The sequence below is a fragment of the Rousettus aegyptiacus genome, unplaced genomic scaffold (assembly GCF_014176215.1).
Source record: "Rousettus aegyptiacus isolate mRouAeg1 unplaced genomic scaffold, mRouAeg1.p scaffold_m13_p_1, whole genome shotgun sequence".
Classification (NCBI taxonomy): Eukaryota; Metazoa; Chordata; class Mammalia; order Chiroptera; family Pteropodidae; genus Rousettus; species Rousettus aegyptiacus.
The window spans coordinates 102,983,934-103,001,449 of record NW_023416284.1 but is presented as its reverse complement, the minus strand read 5'-3'; the positions used below and the strand labels follow the sequence as shown (position 1 = coordinate 103,001,449).

At 40.3% G+C, this 17,516-nt stretch overlaps 1 protein-coding gene across 1 annotated transcript in view; it reads left to right on the top strand.

Annotated features, from left to right (window-relative positions):
* Positions 1 to 17,516, top strand: part of TNFRSF21 (TNF receptor superfamily member 21) — a 59,512-nt gene that overhangs the window by 15,486 nt on the left and 26,510 nt on the right. The window contains exons 2-3 of the mRNA XM_016158932.2: positions 3,540 to 4,188; positions 5,735 to 6,229. Coding sequence (XP_016014418.2) covers positions 3,540 to 4,188; positions 5,735 to 6,229 — 1,144 coding nt within the window. The remainder of the gene's footprint in view (positions 1 to 3,539; positions 4,189 to 5,734; positions 6,230 to 17,516) is intronic.

Here is a 17,516-nt window from a genome sequence, read left to right as displayed (position 1 = left end):
AAACCTTCTTTCAGATGAATTCGTGTGTAGAAGCCCCTTTAGTAAATTGGTAAATCAGAGCTTCCGTGTTTGAGGGAGAGGTGGCGAGCTTGGATCCCATCCCTGCCTGTGGCCCTGAGGTGCACACCCTGAGCCCTGGGTTCCGTCCTGTGCTCTCTTGAGTCCAGTTTGAAAACCACTGATTTCTTCCTATTTCTCCTTCCATAAGTAATCATTCCCCAAATCCAGCTTATCTGACCTCTCAGATCTACCCTCTTCTTCTCTTTCTACAACCTCTACCCTGGTCCAAGTTACTCCCAACTTCCACCTTGGCTTTCACCTTCCGAGTGGGTTTTCTCATCTACTCTCCCCCTACACCACTTTCACCTTCCACTCTGCAGCCAGATAACTTTTTTTATTCACAAATGTGGTTATGTTCCTCTATCCCCAATCTCCAATACAAATATATAGTGACTTCTCGTGCATTTTGGATTAGGAAGAAATTGTGGAGTCTCTCCAAGTTTAACTATAGCCACTGTTTTGTTGCATCTCAAGGTAGAGCCACATAAGCTTCTTCGTTCCTAAACTGACTGTGCTCTGCTTTAGACTTTTTTTCTGGGGCTCCCTTTGCCAAATCCCCCTTCACTTCTCTTGCCCCTCGTTAAATTCTGCTTCACTAATCTTCAGAAGTATTTGAAGATATTTCTCTAACATCCTCAAGTTAGGAAGTGCTTCCTAAACTCCCTCTCATAGGACTCTATTTCTCCTTCTCAGAGTAATCTCGATTCAAATTAAGTAATTACCAATGTAATTACTTGTTTTTGTCTGTCTTGCTTTAGAAGGTAAATGCCTGTAAGGGCTGCAATAGAATTTGCAAGGTTCTATCTTCAGCCCATGTTATGGTGCCTTCTACACACATACTAGGTCTTTAGTGATTATTTGTCCAGTGCTTTCATAGTGTCTAGGTTTTGCAAAAATCTCATCCCTAGTGTTCAACCCAGGTGAGAATGCTGAGGCATTGTTGTGTGTTAGCTCTATTTCCAGGAGCTAGAGCTGCCTACTGTAGCATGAGGTAATTTTTAGAGCCACATTGTCTTAAGTGGGTTACTTGATATGTTGCAGTTTAAAGAGCCCAGAGCTTTGCTTTAATTAGAAACTTGATCAGTTATTCTAAATGAACAAAGAACTGAAAAATCCACTTAATGAATGGGGAAATGTTTGAGTACCTGTGAGGTCTGAAGGTGGGTTTTGCATCCTGCTAGGGAGACCTCTGGTAATTCAGTAATCAAAGGACTAATGCAGAACCTAGCATCCCCAACCTGAGATTAGAAGTGTATACCCTGGGGAGATATATGACGTTATAGGAAGCCGATCCCCAACCCCACGTCCTGACACACACAGACTGAACTCTGTCTCCCTGTGCTTGTTTGTCAGAGCCACGCCTTGGATGTGTGTCTGGTTTGACTGCCCGGCCTCTCTGCCCAAGTAGGGGGCCAGACTCAGGTCCCACAGCTTATCAGAGTGATTTTTGTCCCCGACCACCACTGTCTGGCCAGATCTCCTGTTCTGTTCTCTGCTTTCATTTGATTTGCACAAGTGTAATTACCTGCCATTTGGATTATTTATACATCTTTCAAACTTCCAGAACGCTGTAGCTATCTCTGACTGCTTTTGTTCTTAGAAACTAGATATGAAAGAACTCAGAGCTAAGTGCAGAGTAGAGTCTCTTTTGCAACCTCTTGGGTTGGGTCCTTTGCGTAGGAGACATTGGGACATGATTTGTCTTCATGTACTTGCCAAATGGCAGTTGTGCTACTCAATCCGATGCATCTGCTGTGCTGGGGCTAGGGCTGATTTTGCAAAGACAAGAAGTTAAAAAAAAAAAAAAAAAAAAAAAGCCAGAAGGGAAAAGGGAGGTTATTACAGAATTTATCATTATCGAGCAGATTCCTTTTCTTCAGAGTTGAAGATGAAGTTAAGTTTCTACCAAGAAAATCAACCACTATCCTTTTTGGTCTCAGTAAAGAAAAGATGAATGTATTCTCATAAACTGAAAATTTGTTTTCAATATTCTCATGTAACTGGAGACAGCTCTGGGACAGGGTAAAGAACTTCAAGGGTGACTTTTGGTTCGAATAGTTAAATTTGAGGTAGATGAGAATTGAATTTCAGGTTAAATTTCAAGGTACTAAGGAGACAGGAACTCTAATAACTTTGAAAAAAAATTCTTGCTTCATTTTCTCAGCTTCTGGCACAGAGATAAATTTAGAAGGAATTTTCTCTGTTGGATAGCTGGTAGTTGAGGCAGCCACTACTTTCTTGACACATAACCTCTCCATTTTGTAGAAGACAATGAAAAGCTTCGTTGGGACCTCTCAATCTTCATTAATGTAGAAGAGCTCTTATTATTTATTTATTTATTCAATTTATGCATATATATATTTATTTATTTTTAGGCAAGGTAACCCTTGGCTGACCTCACAGATTGCAAGGACCTTGTCAGCTTACAGTCCCTTATCTTTTTATTTTTTAACGCCTACAGTACCTGGTCTTCCTAGGTGGTCTCCCATCCAAGTACTAACCAGGCGCAACCCTGCTTAGCTTCTGAGATCCGATGAGATCTGGCTTGTTCAGGGTAGCAAGAAAAGCTCTCTTTTAATATTCATTCTTAAATGCTACTCCTGCCCCCCAAGAAGGAACTCAAGATTTAGTACCACAAATATAATTTCCTTTGCTCCAAGTTTTTATTCTAGAAGCTAATATAAAATTCTGTCCAGCTGGGTGAAGTTTCTGTTTTATCAATTAAATTTAAATGTCTATTGAGTCCTTGCTGAGCCAAGCTTTGTGCTTGGGCTCCTAGGCGGCTGCAGGTCCATGTTTCATTGACAATGGCCTTCAGAGGCTAAACAGATAGGATATGCATTTAAAAGCATCAACTCTGTTGTTTAAAGCACATTAAGAATGCCATGGGCCTACTTCTCTTTTGCAAAATAACCAATCAAACAAAAACGTTGCATAGATGAAACATTTGAAAAAACTGTGCCATGTCTGACAGTTAACTCTAACCTGGTAATCTGGTGCTATGGAAGAGCAGCTTGAATATATGCCATCCTACTTCTCAATTGCTTTGTCTTGGTATCAAGAAACGGTAACTTAACATGTCATAGAAAGGAAGACGACTATTCAGCAAGTTATTTTCTTCTTGCGTTAGGATGTCTGACTTCTAAGTAGCATTTTTAATATGAGCTACACAGTGTGTTCACTTTCATATTCTCAATTGTTAGCTTTATTTTACAGATGCAAGAAAGGGAAGCCGAGGCAAAGGTCAGGCAAGGAAACTAAAGTTTTATAGCTGGTAGGTCAGGCCCTGGGCACAGTTGGAGTCTTTGTTTCTGTCCTTCTATCGTGTTTCGGCCCAGTCTTAGGAGGATACAGTGCTGGTCAGATTTTTACCAGGAATAATGATGGTGTGGTGGGATTGTTTCATCTTTTCTTTGCCGCTGTTTCTCCATAACACCTTCTGGTTTTTGTTCCCTACCCACCATTTTTATTTCTTTCAGCTTGGATTCCTTAGCACCACCTCTGCTCAGCTGGAACAGAAGGACACAAATCTCATTGGCAAATACCACCACGTTGACCATGTCACCGGCCAGGTGCTAACCTGTGACAAGTGTCCAGCAGGAACCTATGTGTCTGAGCACTGTACCAACACAAGCCTTCGTGTCTGCAGCAGTTGCCCTGTGGGGACTTTTACCAGGCATGAGAATGGCATAGAGAAATGCCATGACTGTAGCCAGCCGTGCCCATGGCCAATGGTTGAGAAATTACCTTGTGCTGCCTTGACTGACCGAGAATGCACTTGCCCACCTGGCATGTTCCAGTCTAATGGTACCTGTGCCCCCCATACGGTGTGTCCTGTGGGTTGGGGTGTGCGGAAGAAAGGGACGGAGACCGAGGACGTGCGGTGTAAGCAGTGTGCTCGGGGTACCTTCTCCGATGTGCCTTCTAGTGTGATGAAATGCAAAACATACACAGACTGTCTGAGTCAGAACCTGGTGGTGATCAAGCCGGGGACCAAGGAGACAGACAACGTCTGTGGCACACTCCCATCCTCCAGTACAACCCCACCATCCCCTGGCACAGTCATCTTTTCACGCCCTGAGCACATGGAATCTCATGAAGTCCCTTTCTCCACTTATGTTCCCAAAGGTAACTTAACCTCATGAGTTATTTATTTGAGAAAAGCTTCGAGCTCAATGAAGTTAGCCAACAGTGGGCCTGTACCAGGGATGTTTTCTCCATTTTGTATACTCCAAAGTCACCCCTTGATGTTTTTTGCGATTAATTCAATCTAGCTTTTTTAGACACATTAAGACACAGAAATTTTCAGTTAGGGGGATCAGATATCTAAAAACTAGGCCACATCAAGCTAGAAAATAAGAACTGAGAGAAACGGGACGGTGTGTGGCCTCATGCAAGTCACTGAACTTCTTCTGGTTTTGGTTTAAACTTGTCAAATAAATGAGCGATTTAGATGTTTAAGGTGCCTTCCAAATTAAAAGTCCAAAATGAAGTCAATCCTGGGTAGACACAGCCAGAAGGTTAGAAGGAGGGAGAAGGGGAGAAAATACGATGACCTCTTAAAGGGAGGGGAGAATGTTGGATCCATGGTGGGGCAAAAAAGGAGAAAGAAAAAAGCTTCAGGAAATCAGCAAATTTGTATCACACTGAAGGTAACTAAAATTCACATCTGGAAGATAATAAGTTTATTTTTTTCTAATGATTTTAACTCGATACCCTTCCTCAGGTATTCCAGTTTTCCTCAGAATTCATTTTGAATCTCTGGCATAATATAAAATTCAGTCTTTCTTTTCAAATCCTTTTTGATTGAATTTAATTTTCAGGAGATAATAGCCAGCTTGAGTTTTACTTTCTAGCATAATCTCACGTGTGATTATATTTGACCTTTATGATAACCTTGTAAAGAGGGCCTTATTCCAACTGCCATTTTGAAATGAAGAAACAGGCTCAGAGAGCTCAAATGACCTGACCAGGTTTTCTCAGGGGCCGATACAGGTCAGGTCCTATCTGTTGGGACTCAAAATCTTTGGCTCTCTCACTTGTTAATGAAGACAACTTGTGGGAGCTTCTCTGAAAGTCCACTGAATTGCCAGCCCGAATCTTATTTATCTATTAGAGAAAATACTAAGAAAGTCCTGCCTTATTCTATTCACTGACCTCTCTCACCAAACCATTCACTGGTCCAACTTGGATTTGAGTTTGAGCTCTTATCTTTATTTCAGTCATATTCCCAATTTTACCATTGCATCATGGTAGAGTCAAAAGATGGGACAGGAGGAATAAAAGAATTAAAGGACAGAGAAATTAAATTTGAACTAGTTATCTGAGTAGTCAGGACTAAGAGTTGACTAAAGCTCTGGACATACATGTGTTTGCTCAGTTAATGAAGCACAAGGGAAGCTGCTGTGAAGTTCAGATGCTGGATCCCTGAGACTGTCCTTGGTTTTGGCACAAGGAAGTGAATGAGTTTAGCTGTTAAGTCTAATTTTTACCTTCCAAATAAAGGTGCTTTTAAGATCTTTATAAAAATCTGAAATATAATTTATTCTTAAATTCCAAAAGTCATCTCTTCTTTAATTATCTGGCCTGGTTTGGAGACGACCAGGAAGAGGAGGGAATATATAGATCCCCAAATATAGAAAAGCTCTTCCCCGCTCCTTACTCTTTTTTCTAGGCATGAACTCAACAGAATCCAACTCTTCTGCCTCTGTTAGACCAAAGGTATCGAGTGGCATCCAGGAAGGGACAGTCCCTGACAACACAAGCTCAGCAAGGTGGGAGGAAGGTGTGAACAAGACCCTCCCAAACCTCCAGGTAGTCAACCACCAGCAAGGCTCCCACCACAGACACATCCTGAAGCTGCTGCCATCCATGGAGGCCACTGGAGGTGAGAAGTCCAGCACCCCCATCAAAGGTGTCAAGAGGGGCCATCTCAGACAGAACCTACACAAGCATTTTGATATCAATGAGCATCTGCCCTGGATGATTGTGCTTTTCCTGCTGCTGGTGCTTGTGGTGATTGTGGTGTGCAGTATCCGGAAAAGCTCAAGGACTCTGAAAAAGGGGCCCCGGCAGGATCCCAGCGCCATTGTGGAAAAGGCAGGGCTGAAGAAATCCATTACCCCAACCCAGAACCGGGAGAAGTGGATCTACTACTGCAATGGCCATGGTGAGCTTCCTTTTCTGCTTGCTTGCAGTTTCCCTGCCTCTTCCTCTTTAGTCCTTGTGTTCTAAAGGAGGTGGAAATGCAAAATTTCTTGAATCTCTTTTGTATACCGAGTGCTATTTGATCTGATTGTATTATGAAAAATGAAGTGGTCAGCATCCAACATAATGCATTCAGAGGGAATAAGCACTCTGCCCTTTTCTTCCCTGGCATAGTTAAAGGAGAATGATGCAGAATGAGAGACCTGAGAGAGGAACCTTTAGGGACTTTGTTCAAGCGCGTCATTTAATAAGCGAGGAGATTGAGCTCAGAGAGGTTTGGCTGCATCCTTGACCCAGGCTGGTTGTTTGTTCGGGACAGATGTGACTCACTCCACATGTCCTGAATGATGGAGCCGTCAGTCCTTTTATACTACTAGGCTGCTAAGAAAATAGAGGGGGGTGGGGGGGAAACTCGTCTTTGCCTTTTTGTACCTGAACCTTGCTTTTAGATTCCTATCATTTTTTGTACATGTCCTTTTCTCTTCCATATGTTTCTTAGGTTTCCATTTTTATCAGGAGGATAGGAAGAGCTTTAGATTATAGACACCCAAAGCTCAATATGTGGTGATCATTTGAGGCCCTGTATCTTCTACATAGTAGTCAGTGTGTGTTGATACAGGCTGAAATGTTTGTTTTTCCTCCTTTGAAGGCAAAAAAACAGCTTACGGAAGTTGTCCCAGCAGCTGTTTAATCTGAAGACGGCAGTTTTCAGACTGTGGCAGTAACTTCCCTTTCTTTAGATCCTAAATGATATTTCAGCCTGAAATTTTGATAATTCTATTCAAGTGACTTCTTTCCCCTTAAAGATAAAAGTGTTAGCCTAAATTTCTGAAAAAGTGGTTTGGTCTTTTGTATTGAGTCTTTAGAATGTTTATACCCTTTGACCCAGGAATTTTATTTTGCATCTCTATTATAAAGATATAAGCCAGAAATACTAAAAAAAAAAAAAAAAAAATTAAGCACGAGATCTTAAAACTTTTAACTCAGCATTACATATAATAAATTGAAATTGGAAACTATCAAAGGAAATTTTAAGGAAATGATTAAGTAAATTATGTCCTATCCATAATATGGAATGTTATGTTGACATTAAAGATTTATGAAACTTTTTTTTGACTGATGACATAGAAAAGTGTTTATACTAGGTAAAAGAAAAGGAAAAACAACTCAGTCTACACATTTCATATAATATAATTCCAGTTCTCTTAAAAACTCTGGAATAAAGACTGAAAGAAAATATCCCAAAATGAAAATGATGTTTCTTCAAGTTTGGTGGGATTTGGTAGGATTTATGTGTTTTTTTCCCTTAGTTTTCTTTCCTTTCTCCAAATTTTCTAAAATAAGCACATGCTACTTTTATAATCAGAAATTTAGAGAAAATGAAAAAACAACACCAGCAACTCATTTTGCTTCTCTTTGCTAATTTGTGTGAATAATCAAACCAAGTGAAAATCAGACTGAGGTGAACACCCTACCGGCGACAGACCTGCCCATACTTGAATGAAATTACCCCTTCCTTCAATCTAGCTGGGGGAGGAAGTCTCCTATTCTCCCCTTCTTTTTGATACAAAATCTTTTCATTTAGATATAATTTCAAAATTACAAAAAAATTACAAGAATAGTACAAAGAATGCCTGTATACTTGTGTCTAGATTCACTCATAGTTCACATTTTGTCCTTTTGCTTTATTATGTCTCTTTATATACAAAAAAATAGATTTTATAAATTATGAAATATATATAATTTGGAATAATTTATTATATAATACAAAAGTGTATATTGCCTATATATGCACATATGTACATCCATAAAATAATTTTTCAGAACCATTTCCTGGCCCTTTATACCTAGATAATTAAGTATTTCCTAACAATAAGGATATTCTCTTTTTTTAAAACATACTACAATTTTCAGCCTCAATAAACTTAACATGGATACAATATTTTAATTACCATTCATATTCTAGTATTCCCAATTGACCCAGTAAGGGCCTTTATAGACAGTACACTTTTTTCCTCTGGTATAGGATCTGGTCTATGATCAAATATTTCATTCAGTTGTTCTTTAAGTGGCCAGTGAGAACACTTGTTCTGATGTATCTAATTAGTGGAAAATTAGTAGAGAACATCCTGCTGGATTGCATAAATATTTGAAACTCTCCTCTCATTATTCCCTTTATTAAAGAAGTGACTTCATTCCTTTAGTAGCGTTTATGGATTAGATTACGGTCAGATATATTTCTAAACTCCTTCTTGCAGTGTAGGTTTCAGAATTCTTGAAAACAGTAAGCTGTAGAAGTATACAATGACCTTAGACATTCTTATGATCATGGTAATGTCGTAACTGCTATGCCTGTGTCCTTAAAATAATATCCAATTTCTTAAAAAGAATGAAAGTGCCAAGTCAAGCAGAGCCCGACCATACTTTCTGTGGAAGCAATACTTCAGCAATATGCTTTTCCAACTAAATGGCAGTATAGTAGTTCCCCCTTATTCATTTCAGTCACCTGCAGTTGACCGTAGTCTGAAAATATTAAATGGAAGATTCTAGAAATAAACAATTAAGAAGTTCTAAGTTGCATGCCGTTCTGTGTAGTGTGATGAAATCTCACGTTGTTTTGCCATCTGGCCTGAAATGTGACTCATCCTTTTCTATGGGATGTTCACGCTGTTGACATTAACCTGCTCTTCAGTCACTTAGTAGTCACCTGGGTCATCAGACTGACTTGCGGTATCTCAGTGCTTGTGTTCAAGTGACCCTTGTAAAATGAGGAGACTCGAACCCATCACAGGAGGGTCACCAGATTTTGATCAATGTGACTATTTTGCTGACAATTTGAGTATACCTACTGTCACACTGACGTCTGTGAAGGAAACACTGCCCTGAATGGTCCTGTCGTGTGCTGTAGAGTGGAGTACAAGGTGCTGCTAGTCAGAGATTAGAGGTCAAGCTTAATGTCAAACTTAGACCAAAGAAGGACGGTGCGCCCACTGCCACACAAAAGAGCTTTCCCTCATACTTATAATAAAATTTCCACTTTAGTCAGGACACATGGTTGGAGAGGACCAAGAGAAGGTGCAATTGTGCATGCTTTTAGGGAGAAGTGAGACATTTTTATAGTGTGGTAGAGAGAGATTGAGCAGTTATTACAGAACTAATGTTTTGAGTGTTTTAATTCCTTCAAGTGTGTCACCTTGATTGCAAAGTTGTTGAGAAACCCTGTTCAAGCCTCTGGATCCATTTCTGAATTTTTATGCTGAGGGAGACCTTGTTTTCTTGTGGGCCAGGGAACTGAGGACAGTTTTATGTCGGTCACAAGGGGCAGGGCTGGATGCGTACCTAGTAAATGCTTTACGTGCTTGGGAAAAGTTGGCGCAATTCTCATACTGGCTGATGAGAGTCCAGCAGCTTTTATCCACCTGTAAGGAGCAGCCTGCTTCTGGAATACACACGTGCTGGCAATGCACTCCTCCTAGTCTAGCTAAATATTAATAAATGCGTTTAGGCTTTTGCTATTCTGAAACTCTCTTTAACTTTCATATGTTCTTTTTTCATTATTAATTAATTTTTTTATGGTGACATTGATTATAACTTTCATATATTCTTATCTTGGCTCATTAGTGTGCACATTACTCTCCCGGTATCTTTAAGACATCTCCAGGATTTCTTAAATTACATATTTACCACAGTTCTGTGCATTTTTTGCGATATATTGGGACTCTGTGCTTGAAATTTTACAAGATAATCCTTGAGGATGGGAAAAATGTCACTCATATAAGGGTGAAAGGTTGGGGTTATAGAAATAATTTACTTCACTTCCAGAAAGGCAATGTCCATGTCTGGCTTCGCCTGCTGGTAACGGGCTATGTGCCTTGTCAGGCGTTGCAGAAGCCCAGGCAAAGCTCTTGTCCACAGGATTTGTCTTGAGTTATGACAACCATGAATTTCTTCAGGAAAAAATGCTATGACAGATGTTAGATTAGGGACTATTCTTTTGTATCGATTACACATTTCTCCCTCTGTTCTGCTTTTTGCTGTTTTAATTCCTTTTTGAGACTTGTTTTCCATATGTTGAATTATTTTCCTTAAGAGAAACTCAATGGTTAATCTGCCTGATTCTGAATTAGTGGTACTTTGGTTAAAGCAGGAGAGTATAATATATGAGGTAGACATTTCCAGTATATACTGAGCTATCCTACTCTGAAATGGTGGGGGAAGTTTGTAAACAGGTTCACTTTTAAGCGATCCCAAGGCAAAGGGAAGGTTATAGATTTTCAAAAATAATTTATTAAACTGCTTCTGTTTTTTTTTTTTTTTTCATTTAATTCTATGTATTTGAACACCAAGTTCAAGGTGCTGCCCTAGGAGTAGTGCCTATTAGACTTTAGTAACATAGAGTGTTTTAGTTTTATTTTAGAAAAACTTCAAGTTGGAGAGTATGATGGAATTGTGTTTGTGCACATGCATGTTTGTGTGCTCTTTGTGTGTGTGTATGTGCAAGTCAGAGTTAGAAGAGACTCATTTAGTCCAATCTTCTCACTTTGCTAAAGCTGAAACTGAGGTCCAGAGAAAAATGGTGACTTGCCCAAGGTCACATGGCCAGCAGGATTAAAGAGGGGACCAGAGCCTGAGGTTTCTGACTCTTGGGACATTACCATTTATATTTCACATGTTGCAACTTTGGTCAAAGGACTGCAGGATTCTGCTCAGTACAGAGGAGAGATTGTGGTTTGAAAATGAGAAAATGAAGAAGCCGTTTGCCTGTGAGGATACTGGAGTCTGAGTTTGAAAGAGCAAAATTGCTTAGCCCTTTGGCCTTTATCAGGGACTAGGAAGTAGATGAAGGAGAGAGGGTTGAAGGCATGTTCAAAGGAGGGACATTCTCTGACTCATTTCTCCCCGGAGTGTCTTCATGATAATGGTAATGGTCCCTAGATGATAATTCAAAGATATGGTACGTATCTACCTTGTCTGAGTATCTTAATTGGATGATTTGAGACTGTGGGAGGTGAAGGAGCTGGTGGCTGGGAGATGAATTAGGTGATCTTGGCTGCAGGTGAAAGTAAAGAAATTCTTAAAACTATTACAATCTACACAAAACCTTTCCTACACAAAAGCATTCCCCCCTCATTTCTCCTTTCCTTGCACCCTTTTAGCCTGTCTCTCAGAGATTCAAGCACATTTTTGCTACTCTTGATATTATCTGACTTTAACTCAACTTTAGTCAAAAATGTCCTTGTCCAGGATGATTCTATAAAAAAATTTTCTTTGTGTAATGCCTTATTATTGACACACTGGTTTGTGGGAAGAGAGAGAAGTAATACTTCATGTTTGTTGAATGTTTACTATGTGCCAGGCACTGTTTTATTGGATTTATATGGATTTTTTCATTCTCAGAACAACTTTATAATGTCAGGATTATGCCTATTTTACATATTAGGAAAGAGGCACAGAAAGATTAAATGACTTGGGTATGGTCATACCTGAAGTCAGTGGTGAATCAGGACTGGAATTCAAGCAGTTAGTTTTGGATCCTGAGCTGGTAACTAGTGTGCTAAAGTGCTTCTCACTCTTGTCCGTCTTTCTTTTTAAGAAGGAGGGGTGAGGCTGAGGGCAGACAGGACCTAGGTCATCATAAATATATCAGTGTAACATAGTTCTCCTTTAGTTCTACTTGTCTTTCTTTTAATGACCCCACGATGGGGACTGAGGGTTGGTGGGGAGACATATTCAAAAGATTTATATTCAAAGAAGCAACCAGGACTCAGGAAGATAGGGTTAATAACACTTGACTTAGTCCTGGAAGGCAGCACATCGCAGTGAAAGATGAGGGCTGATGGAGTCAGATTGGCCTGGGTTTTGAATATCAGCCCTAACCGTGTAACTGGGCCAAACTACTGAACTCTCTCCTCAGTGTTCTCATCTGTAAAGTAGACATAACTTCTATCTCATGAGGTTGTTCATGGAGATTGAATGATATCGTATGTAACCTTGGTAAAGCTGCTAGCTCAGCTTCCCTTTCTTTCTCTCCTCTCACAAGAATGCTGGGGAGTTAAAAAGCTGTACTGAAGTATTCATGGAGAACTGAGTTCAGGGAAGAGGGGCAGCTGCATCTGATTTTCAACCAAGTAGAAATCCATCAAGGGTCAAAATTAATGAGTCATATGGACCAGGGGAAATGGCTGCAGAAAGAATATCTGCACTAGGAATTTGGGCCATAAAATGCCTTAAAGTCCAGTTGACCAGTACTAGAAGAACCGGAAAAGAAAATGACAGAGCGGCTCATGTAGTCTCATTCTCAGCATTCTAGAAGATGAATGGAAGGAACTTTATTCACATGGCTTACTCTGGAAGTGTGAGGAGCACCTGCTGAGGTGATAGTGCAGCCTGAGGATGTAGGAGAAGGGAAGCACCCATGCACAGGGGACAATGGAAACATCAGTTGGAGACACATGGAGTCAGGCAACATTGGTTGGGAGAGGGAGGCTGTACTAAGGGAAGGACCTCATGGGCCTGGTTTGCTCCCCTGTATGATGAAGGCCTTGAATTTAAGTATGTTTAACTTCTCTTTTCAGTCTAAACTCCTGTTCTTCAGTGATGCAAAAACTGAAATGTGAAATTAAAAATGACCCACACTCAAACTCTTTCCACGTTTCAAGGTTTCAAGCGTAAAACCCAAAGACAAAATTAAAGTACGGATCAGTTGGCTTGGTGGTTGACCTCTTATTTGCATGGCTTTGATGTCCCAATCTGTATGTGGAAACCTTTCTTAGGGGAAACAATGCCGCTGAGGAACCAGGATCAATTTGCTTATTTAAAAAGGACAGACACTGTCCTCGGTCCTTGAACCAAGCTGAGTTTCTGGTAATATATATTTTTTATTTCTTTCATCCTATCTCCTATCCACAACTCACTGCTCAAGCAAAGCAAAAATTGACACCATCTGCCCTTGCCTAACAAAGACGTTAGAAGTGTATCTCCACTGCTGTCTTTAGGCTTCACTCTGTAACAGGTTTGTTCTTGGTTCAGTCCTTATGAATCTCAACAACAGGCTTAGGAAAAATGCATCCTTTTTCTTGAATTGTAGTTCCTCCCTTAGGACTGATTAAGTGTGGGAGAACTGGTTTCTATCAGAGTTTGTGAAGGAAATGAATCTCCTAGATTCACTATTCTGCATATTTCATCTTCCCAGGGTAAGCAATAAGTTTCAGTTCAGTTGTAGAAGTGCAGTGTGATTGTGTTTTTTGTATAAATATTTCCCTGAGGTTGTAGTGGTTTGTTAGGGGACAGAGGCTTACTAACTAGAAGCTGTGCCCTGGATATATTTGAACAATATCAATACACTCTTCAATCAGGTTTCAGGAATGACCTAAGAAAACATTTCATCTGAATTGTTAAAACCACCATATGCCGTGTTCAGAAATGAACAAATGAAATGTGTTAGGAATTTAATAATCAATACTTCTCCACTTTAATTTTTTCTAAAATGAGGTTATGGAATGTTTGCTACTACCAACATGTTCAGGATCACGAGGCGATTTGGGAATGTAAAGATGACACAAACTATGACTGCTAATATATTTTTAAATCTTACATGAAAGGTTTTTGTTTACCATTAAGTTTTCATTGTTTACTTTCCTTTAATGATAATTTATGTCATGTTTACCCAGTATCACTTTATTTAAGTATTTTATAAGGATAACTTGATTTTCATAACCTATGAGGTGGTAGGCCACTACCATCGCTACTTTATCGATGAGGAAGCTGAGGTATGGAGAGGTATAACTTGCTGAAGGTTACACAGCTAGAAAGTGACAGTGCCAGGTTTTAAATTCAGTCACCAATCTGACTCCAGACACTAACCCTCGATTCTTAGAATCTGGATTTATAAAAATCTGAATTTTTATTTCCATGTTTCTGTGGTTAATTTTTTTTTTCACCATGCTCGATGAAGGCAAATTATTTCCCTTAGCAAAACCCAGCCTGCTCCGAAATGAAAGAATGACGGAAGTGTCATCAATAATGAGTTTTTCTCATTATCGAGAAAATGAGAAGTCTCCCATTTCTTAGTTTCTACTTCCGATTTTCTTGGGTCTCTTGAAGTGAAAAAATTCTAAAGCCAGATATCCAATGGCTGAAGGCTCTGAGGACTGTTTTAAAAAATAAGGGCTGTTTCAAATAAGTCAGAGGAGATGGAATCCTGCTAATCTGGACTCACATCTGTTGAACTTGGTGGTTTTCTCCGCACCAGGCAGTAGCAGCGGTAGCCGCTGCAACCGAAGAAGCCTGCCTCTTCTCTTGCCAGAGGCCTCCTTCACTAAAAATTACAGTCATCTTGTTGGTCAGCCCAAATTTCCTATAGGAAATAGACCTGGAGTGTAAACACCAAGAAGCTGCGCTGAAGGGAGCAGATTATTCTCTTTAAGAGGTTGCTGTGTCCCAGCGCTCTGGCCACAGGGCTGCCCCAGCCTCAGTCATTTTTTAGTGGAAGGAACAGGTGGGCTGTTTCCACCCCTGCCCCGCCCCTTCTCCCCCTCCCCCCCCATCTGCCTTTTCCACCTTTGCTTCCAGTAATGCCATTGCCAGCAGACAGCACCTTTCACTTTAACCTCTAAGGATGTTTGAGGATTACAAAGCACACAGAATTGTTGCTGGAGAAGAGCCTCTTATTGCCATAGCCTAAAAAGCATTGTCCCCTACAGAGTGGCTGAAGACAAAGTAGCCGGAGACAAAGTAGCTTTTGCCCTGGGGTGTTGGAGGCCGCTGCCCTCCCAGGGCCCACCCACTAATGACTTCTTCCTCCAGGTTTTAGAAGAAAGGTATTTATTTTTTAAATGCGTTTTTTTATTGTCTAATTTATCTAGAAGCCTTTGAATTTATGCTGTTTGGGATATTGAAAAACAAATCAGCATTTTCCCCATGTAAGGCTAAAATGCGAACGGGGGAAAAATCCTTAAAAATTAGTGTCCTCAATCAACCTGGTCAGGTATTATGTAAGCATATTTTGCAGAGGATGAGGAGTTTCTAGAATTCTGTTGATCATTCTTCATGACTAACTGGTCGTTAACATTGCAGAGCATATACAGAAGTGTGCTGATGATGTGTTGAATTTTAAAAAATAGGGGGATTCAAGTTTATAAATTAAAATATAACTTACTATATTTCATCAAGTCGAAGACGCCATTGATTGTGAGATATACCATGATTTTATAAATGACTAAGGGAAAAAACCCACTGCAGCCAAGCTATGAAAGGCATTGATTAAAGTATGCATTCAGATGTCTTAGAATTAGTGAAATGGGGCAATATTTTAGCCACAATCTTGCCTCTTTTCCATAGTTATAGTGGCCCAAGACACTATAACCTCCCTCTTGGATCATTGCTGTGGCCTCCAACTCGTTGCTCCACTTCTGCCTGTGCCCCTTGGGTTTATTCTTGACACAACTGCCGGACGATCCTTTTTAAATGTAGTCAGATCATGTCATTCCTCTGCTGAAAATCTCCAGTGACTTTTCATTGTGCTCAGAGTAGCAGCCTTAAAGACCTTATGTGATCTGGACGCCCCTCCCTACTGTCTGTCTCTCAGCCTGATGACTCCTACTGCTCTCCCCCTGGCTCACTGGCTCCAGCCTCCTTGCTCCTCCACATTCATGCCAACATCCTTCTGGCCTTCTCACCTGCTGTTCCCTCAGCCTGGTTATCCCTTCCCTCAGATATCTGCATGGCTTGCTCCCTTACCTCCTTTAGCTCTCCTTTTGCTCTTGGTTGAAATGTCCAACCTAGTGAGGCCTTCTCTTAAATAAGGGGTAGAAGGCCCCTTTGCTAAAATTGCAGCCTTGCCCCTTCCAGCCCCTTTGCCTGCTCTGTTTTTCTCCTTAGCACTCCTTACTATCTAACACACTAAATACTTTGTTACTTATTTAATTTATCCTTCTCACATTCCCCAGTAGAATGCAGGCTTCACAAGGAAAGGATTTTGTTTCAGTTTGTTCATTGCCAAAGCCCCAGTGCCTAGAATAGTGTCTGGTGTAAAGTAAGTGCTCAATACATGTTTGTTGAATGAATAAATGAACACCTTCAAATATAGACTAAGACAAAGAGGAAAGGGACATTTTTAGTTTTGCAGTTTTTGTTTTCCTCTGTGGAATGAAATAAAAGATTATTAATTTGACACATAGCATCAGTGATATCTTTTTCTTCCACCTTTTTCTTTCGTCATTGGTAACCATTCTGTTCATTAACTCATGAAACCTTTGCACAGTGACTTTTAGTAGCTCCCGAGATTCATCTGAGCTTTCAATGATTGTCCATTGAATCTTCAACAAGATAGTGATTAATTCTGCTTCAGAAATCTTTTTAAAAAAGTTTTAAAAATGTTTTTAAACTTTTTGGTTTTAAAATGAAATCTAATTTTTCAAATATTGTGCCTCAACCAGGAAAGGAATATTTCTTAAATCAAGGCAAACTAAGTTCTCAGTGTTGAGAAAGCAGTTTTCTGTATGGTGCATTGGGAGTGATCCCTGTTGATATACCATTTTTTAACCGTCCTATTATATAGTGGTTACAAAACACATGTACCTGTGGGATTGTTGCTTTTATGAGCACTTACTCTGTTATCAGGCCAGACAGACTATTGCCTAGATGGCTTATCTCTGCAGGATTCTGATGCTGTGGTAGAATCCAGAAGAATTTTGTTTCTTGTGAGTTCTGGTTTCTGACGTGCACACAGTGGGCGATTCTCAATGAGAAGAGGGGACCGGCAGAGGAAGAGGTGGTTGCATAAGAATTGAGTTCCTGTGCCAGGCAGCTTGGGTTCCACCCATTGGTGACCACACAGTGGGCCTTCCTTGTCATTATTACAGAGACTGGAAATCTTGCAGGGACACATGGCAAGCACGTGATGGCATGTGGCTGCTTAAGTACTCAACGGCTTGCTACAGAGGCTAATAAGATGGCAAATGATGGGGAGGGATGACAAAAAAAAGGCTCTCATTCATTCATTTATTCATTCAAAGATACTTATTGTACTCCTATCATGTGCCAGGCTCTGGGAGGTGCTGGGGATAACAATAATCAAAGCAGATGGGGCTTTGGGCAGAATTTGTCAGAAAAAGGACATGACCATTGTACAGGGAAGAACATTCATTCTAGGAATGCTAAAGCCAGGCTTTTGTTCAACTTTCTGAACTTGACCTACATTGTTCTGTACATAGGTTGTATATGTTGGGCTCATCCTTGCCCTTGTATCC